Raw genomic sequence first — 7,260 nt, 5'->3', positions numbered from 1 at the left:
GACGTTTGGTGATGAAGTTATTAGTTGAAGCTTGATCAGAGCAAAGTTAGCCCAAAGGCAAAAGCAAGGCACAATACAACACTTTAGGAAGTGTCGGGTGCCGGGATATAGTGAGATGTTCTCCCATTGATCTTCCAGCAATTGGGTTCCTGCAACCCCCCACAAGGCTTGAGCTTTAGAAGATCTGGGATCCTTGCAGAGCAGACTCCGCAGTCGCAGGCCAGGCCAGAGGGATGTCTTGAGGTCTGAGGGAAGGCTCTGAGCCATGGAGGGAGGTGCCAGCCCTCTTCTTTGCGGGAGGGGGAAGGGACGGGGTGGGGGCAAGGGGGAGGACCTTGACGTGCTCTAGAGCAAGGCGCAAATGGCCTCCAGCGGCTCTGGTGTGGCAGCCTTGTTAACTCCCAGTGGGTTCCTGCTCTGTCCCCGTCTCAAGCCCACCAACAAGGTCACCAGGTAGGTAGGTGGCAGCTGCAGCCTTGGCCTCCCAGCTTTTAGTAGCACTGAGGGGCAACTGCACAGATGCGACCCGTGACTCTTGAGGTTTCGGGGATACAGGATGAAAGGGAAGGGATGCACCTTTGCCCCGAAGGGCCGATTGCCTTAATGACTTTCTCGTATTGAACTCCCTAAGCCTGTGGCAGCTAGGATGTCTCCGCTGAGCGACACTCCTCCTCCGGAAGTGTAACTTCACTGTCTGCAAAACTTTGTCTACAATCTGAAAGTTGAGAGCCGCCCCAGAGGTGGCACAGACTCGCAGCACCGCCGCGGGGTGGATCAAAGCGATCAGCTAGCCTACGACCTTCAGAAGGTCTTAGTTTCCACTACGGGCCTAGCTCTCAGGTGCTCTGGCAGTCGCGCCTCCCCGCCCTGGCCCTCCCCTTGGGATCTAGCCCCAGTCCAGCATCCTCCTCCCTCTTGGTCTCAGCGGCAGCTAAAAGCTGGAAGCTCCAGGCTGAATCCGCTTTCTGCCAGGGTAGGCGAGTCCAGCCGGCGCTATGCGCTCCTTCTGCTGCGGGAGTAGATAAAGTTTCCAGGGGAGTTTCTGTGTTTCCCTCAGGACGAATCCCAGGTCGGATCAGATACTGTCATGGAAGCCTCGGGAGAGCAGCTACACAGATCCGAGGCGTCCAGCTCTACGTCTTCTGAAGATCCGCCACCCGCTGAAGAGCTGTCGGTCCCCGAGGTCCTTTGCGTGGAGAGCGGCACCTCTGAGGTCCCGATCCCTGACGATCAGCTCCAGGACAGGCTCCTGTCGGCTCAGAAAGTGGCAGCTCTCCCGGAACAGGAGGAGCTACAGGAATATCGCCGCTCGCGTGTGCGCTCCTTCTCTTTGCCTGCAGACCCTATCCTGCAGGCGGCCAAGCTCCTGCAGCAGAGGCAGCAGGCGGGGCAGCCCAGTTCAGAGGGTGGCGAGCCGGCTGGGGACTGCTGCTCCAAGTGTAAGAAGCGCGTGCAGTTCGCCGACTCCCTGGGACTGAGCCTGGCCAGCGTGAAGCACTTCAGCGAGGCTGAGGAGCCTCAGGTGCCGCCCGCCGTGCTCTCCCGTCTCCACAGCTTTCCGCTGCGCGCCGAGGACCTGCAGCAGCTCGGGGAGCTGCTGGCAGTGGCAAAGGTGCCCGCGCCCCTCTTGACGCCGCGCGCCCAGCTCCGACCCCTCTTCCAGCTCCCGGGGCTGATCGCTGCAGAGGAGCGTCTGAGGCGACAGCGAGTGTGCCTAGAGCGTGTGCAATGCTCCCAGCCGCCCCGCGCCGAGGTGACCGGCTCGGGCCGGGTGATCAGCTGTCCCGGACCCAGGGCAGTAGCGGTGCGCTACACTTTCACCGAGTGGCGCACATTTCTGGACGTGCCGGCCGAACTTCACCCGGAGTCCCTGGAGCCTCTGTCTCCCGTGAGGTCGGGGAACTCTGGACCAGGGGCTGAGGATAGTGAGGGGGAGCCGGGCACCGAGCGTTTCTGCTTCTCGCTGTGCCTGCCCCCGGGTCTGCAGCCCAAAGAAGGAGAGGATGCTGACACGTGGGGGGTCGCTATTCATTTTGCCGTCTGCTACCGCTGTGAACAAGGTGAATACTGGGACAACAACGAGGGGGCCAACTACACCTTGCGCTATGTGTGCTCCACAGACCCGCTCTGAATCCGGGAATTTCGGGACTTGGACAGAGGCTGACCAGCACGCCAAGTTCCAGCAAGGGGATCTTTAGCTGAGCGACGCCGATTTGGCATCAACAGAGCTTGGAACGATAGGAGAGAAATGTTAAATCACACACTCAGCGCAGTTCCACACATCAGAAAGCACAGCAGCTCTGGCAGTGTTCTGACCCTCAGTCATCGCTTCCGCTCATGTCCTAGTATTCTCAGCCGGCATCGACAGACAGAGGCTCTCTCCAAGGAAAGGCATCTGGAAGCCCGAGCCAGGTCCTGTGATCTTGAGGATTTGTTTCTAACTTGAGACGTGGTCCTTACAGCTCGATGAAAACCTGCCCGGAAAGGACAAGGCACCCCACCTCCACGTGGGAGAGGATGGCTTTCGCACATGGAACCTTCACAGCCAGGCCTGATTCTCAGAAGGCTAGGCGGGTGCAGCATGCTCGTCCTTTTTAACTGGGCAGGAAACGCCTTCCCAGACTCGATGCTGCTTTCTTCCGTGATTGGATACAAATATCTTTTAAGGAAGTAAAGGCCGTGTGAACAAGTGTCCTCTTTGTGTTTCATGTTTTACCTTCCAAGGGTTGGGGAGGCCGTGGCAATCAGGGGATGCTTGGCTGATGACACATCAGTATGACAATTATGAAACAACAGTATTAACACATTTTCTCTTGACGTGGACTAGTCCAGGTTCCTCACACTGGGGAAAAATGATCTTCAAAATGCTTTGTAAAAAGTGTTCTGTCCCTTGCCATAGCAAAATGTTGGACGAATTAAAATGTCAAAGGCCTTGGCTGTGAGTTGCAAGAGCCCATCGCGTCCATCCCAAACCCTTTTGTGCAGCGGAACTGTTCCACTCTCTGCGCCATTAGCAGTCAGAGACGCTGGGCTCTTGTAGGCTGAACTCCAATTGCAGGGCTTGGGGGCTGGAAAGGTGGCGCAAGGAGTGAACAGTGGATGACAACAAAGTTCACCCAGCAACCTCTGCTCAGAACCCGAGGGAGGTGCTCTGCATAGCAGAACCCTAGGTGCGGACTGGTGCAGGGACCATGTTCATTCACTTCGGATGGCTCTGTATGTCCAGGTCGGAGTGGGAGGGCATTCTGGGTAAAAAAAAACTTAGCTCCTTCCTTTCTACTTTTCTGGAGCAACTTATTTTCTTAAAAAAAGAAAGGAACCTATTATTATTCAAAGTGTCCTATTCTCTAGCATGTGACTAGCATAAATAATTAGTTCGAGGGTAGTGGACTAAATTTAAGGGTGTGTGTTTTCATGGCTCTATGGGTCAACACAATTACCACAGGCCAAACATGGCCCAAAGTCCTTTTTCATACATAAATGATATTCGCATGTTTAAAGTATTTTTTAAATTTTGTGATATGTAATTATACTAAAGTCAGATATAGTGGTACACACCTGTAATCCCAGCATTTAGGAGGCAAAAGCAGGATTGTCAAGAGTTTGAGGCTTATCTTAGTGACCTAGAAAGACTTTATTAAACAAAAACAAGGGTGAGTATGTTGCCTCATTCCTGCAATCCCAGGATTCTGGGAACTTAGAATCATCACAGCTTGTTGGGGGCTAACAGAATGAACTCTGGATTGAAAACAAAAACAACCCAACCACACACAGGATTATATGGAATTCAAAGTTGACCATCCACAGATATGTACTGAAACATTCTATGGATGTTCTCCTGAACTTACAGCGGAGTTAAGTAGATGTGAAGACCCTGCTTACTGTTTGTAAAGCTGTCTGCTGAGAATTAGAATTCACAGGACAGTTAACCATTTAGTGAGCATTGACACTGAAAATAGTACATGTAGGCTGGGCGTGGTGGCACACCCCTCTAATCCTAGCACCTCTGTTATTTCTGGGGAGTTGCCATGGAGAAATTCTGTTTCAGAAACAAAACCCAAACAAAATAGAAATATGTTTGTTGTTAGGTTTGCAGATTAACAGGTCAGTATTTCTAACACTGAGCGAGCTCCTTAGCCTATAGAAAACACTTTAACACATTATATTTGCTGCGAGTATGGGGGTTTTGCCTTCATTTGTATTACCTGAGTGCCTGGTGCCATTGGAAGCCAGAAGCGAGGGGGCGGGGATCCCCTTAAACCTGAGTCACAAATGGTTGTGAGTGCCATGTGGATGCTGGAGATTACCCCTGGGTCCTCTGCAAGAGCAGCCAGTGCCCTTAACTGTGGAACCATCTTGCCAACCCCCTTGGAAATACGTTATTTTATAATTAGAAATGAAGTTAGAAATACATTTTTATTTGTTTTTTTCTTTTTTCTTTTATTTGTTTTTAAAGTTTTGGTTTGTTGCTAGAATTTTTGTTTGCTGTTAGGTGTGCATGTGGTATCATTGACAACCACAATCTCAATATTTAAGGTGAGGAGAGAGGATTGGGAGTTCAATGCTATCCTTGGCCAGCCTGAATGAGAAATACCAAGAAAATGCTCGTTTCAAGGGAAAGGGTACTACCAGGCAAAGTCAGTAAGAATTTAAAATCATGGTGACTGGGGCCTGGGTGCCACTGGGTGGCAGAACATTTGCTTCACGGCTCAGTTATTTCTCTCTACCTGGGGCAGCTGCTCACGGTGCATCGTACTGTGCCCACGATCAGGAAGCAGAAAAAGACAAATACTCCTCTCAGCTCCCTGGCCCCTCTTTGCTTATGTGTGTGTGTGTGTGTGTGTGTGTGTGTGTGTGTGTGTGTGTGTGTGTGTGTGTGTGTGTGTTGTCTGTACATGTATGCATGTTCTTGTGTTTGCAAGCCTGGGTCAATATTGGATGTGCTCCTCTTTTGCTCTCTTCTTTACCCATTTTTGAGCAAGATCTCTCACTGAGCTTGAGGTTAGACTGACTGGTCAGTTAGTTCCCAGCATCTTCCTGTTTCCGCTGGCCAGCGCTGGGGTGACAGATGCACCACACCACACAGCTTTTACATGACTCAGGGATCGAAAAGCAGGGCCTCGTTTCCTGCATGGGAAGCACTTTGCCAAGTGTGCGGTCTCCCAGCCCCACTTCTTGATTCATCTAGACCCTAGCCCATTATGGTGCCGTCCACATTCATGGCTTGTCTTCCTTTCGAGTTAAACCTTCCTGAAGCGTTCTCCTACAGACACCTAGCGATGTGTTTCTATGGTGATTCTAAACCTTGTCAGGGAGGATAATGATGATTAATCAATGCATCTATGTCTGATCCTCAGCACCACAAAACAAAGGGCGAGGAGAAGAGGGAGGAAGAAGTGGAAGAAGAGGAGGAGGAGGGGGAGAAGGAGGAGTTGATTTTTCAAAAGGAAGGGAACACATCCCCTCAACCTAAAATTCCCACCATGAAGCTGGTGTCCCATGTCAGAATATTCACTTTTATTTGGTAAATACAGTCATTTTGCTTGAAAATGTAATTACTTTAAAAATCTTATCTAGTGCCAGGCGGCCGTGGCACATGGCCTTTAAGCCCAGCACTGGGGAGGCAGAGTCAGGTGGATCTCTATGACTTCCAGGACAGCCTCAACTACAGAACAACTTCCGGGACAACCAAAGGTACACATAGAAACCCTGTCCCGAAAAATAAAACCAAACCAAAAATCAAACAAACCAAAAAATCTTATCTAGCTCTAGTCATTAAAGACTACATTCTTCTCCATGATTCAATGACCCTGTTCTGTATTAAAGAGAGATTCCAGAAGCTTCCTGGTAGGCAAATGTGTCCATGAATCTCCGATTCAGAGAATGTTTTTCCATCTCAAGTGTTTCTGAAGCAGTTAGAGAGGGAAAGCCTGGAAGTTTGCATGGAACAAAGTGTCCCCTAGGAAACTCCATGTCTATGAAGTGTCCCCTAGGAAACTCCATGTCTATGAAGCAAGGTGGACAACCTATCTGAAGACTTCAGGAGGCCAGGCTCGCTCTCAGAGAGAGGCCACTGCACTCTGGGAACCCATGGAGCTATGGGGACCAGACGTCCAGCAGCAGGGAAGGTTTCTGTTCAGGAGGCTTCCCAGAGTGCCTGGTGTGTGACTGTCTTATTACCCACAAGCCTCCACTCAAAAGCCTGTGATTTCTCACACTGTGTGTGCACTCGTGCATGTGTGAATGCTCAGGTTTTCACTGTTATCTCCCCACCCGCTCCACCCTTCTGTTTCTCACCTATAGGATTTTCTTTCAGGCTAGAGAAAGCACTGCAGAGACATCGGTAGCCCCAGCCTTTGCCTGGGCAGGCCTCCAAAAGTAGAGGTCTGCCGGATTTCATGGAACCAGGGACTTGCAGCTCTTTGAAGTCACTGGGGATAGAAGTTTGGGACAGGGAGGTGACAAGCTGAGCTCTCTGTAGTGAGCTGGCTTTCTCCACCTGCAGAGCAACCTGGGAAAGGTTATCCCCATTAACAGTTCCAGATGGGGGAACACCGGCTTGGTGGAGTTTACTTTTTGGATGGCTTATATACTTGAGGAACATAAACACATTTAACAGAAACTAGAGCCCCCAGCAATCAGCATCACAGCTACAGACAAGTTCTTTATATATCCATCCAGCATCTAGGCTAGATGCAGATTCAGGATCCTCATTTTCTGATGTATAGGTGTGTCTCATATATACATTTCATATATACATTAAGAAAATGCTTCTTCGGTCCAAGCAAGTGTATATAGACTATGTTTACAGAGCATAAATGGAAAGTCTTTCATCTGGTGGCACTGATTATAAGCAGTAGTTGAAAGAGTTTTACTCGGTGGAGGGGAGGTAGAATGGGGCTTTTTTGGGGGGAGGAACTGGGAAGGGAGATGACATTTGATATGTAAATAAATAAAATAACCAATAAAAAATTCAAAAACTAAAATAAAATAAGAAAGATTTTTTATTGGTTCATTTTATGCTGAACGTCTACATATAATGGCATAGTGTATACAAGAGGACTCTTGGTGGTCATTTTGTATGCATTGACCATACATGTCTTTAACTATGGAAACCATTTTCTTTTGTATATTACAGTCTCTTTATTAGTTGTGTGTGTCTGTGTGTGTATACATGTGACATAGTCTGCATGTGGGAGTAAGTTCTTCCCTTTCACCAAGGAGGTCCCGGGAATTTGAACCTAGCTCCCCTAGCTAGTG

At 49.6% G+C, this 7,260-nt stretch overlaps 1 protein-coding gene across 1 annotated transcript; it reads left to right on the top strand.

The window, feature by feature from the left end:
• Positions 1-324: 324 nt before the first annotated feature.
• On the top strand, positions 325-3,657 carry Ppp1r3g (protein phosphatase 1, regulatory subunit 3G). Its single transcript, NM_001400600.1, has 2 exons — positions 325-453; positions 1,058-3,657. The coding sequence occupies exon 2, from the start codon at positions 1,088-1,090 to the stop codon at positions 2,129-2,131; it is 1,044 nt and encodes a 347-aa protein (NP_001387529.1). The 5' UTR covers positions 325-453; positions 1,058-1,087; the 3' UTR covers positions 2,132-3,657.
• Positions 3,658-7,260: the final 3,603 nt, after the last annotated feature.

This window comes from Rattus norvegicus, chromosome 17 (genome assembly GCF_036323735.1).
Source record: "Rattus norvegicus strain BN/NHsdMcwi chromosome 17, GRCr8, whole genome shotgun sequence".
In the NCBI taxonomy this organism is placed as follows: Eukaryota; Metazoa; Chordata; class Mammalia; order Rodentia; family Muridae; genus Rattus; species Rattus norvegicus.
This window is presented reverse-complemented; position numbering and strand designations above follow the sequence as displayed.

What these genes read in the sequence shown, in the direction of transcription:
- Ppp1r3g (NM_001400600.1), top strand. Translation starts at nt 1,088, where the DNA reads ATGGAAGCCTCGGGAGAGCAGCTACACAGATCCGAGGCGTCCAGCTCT.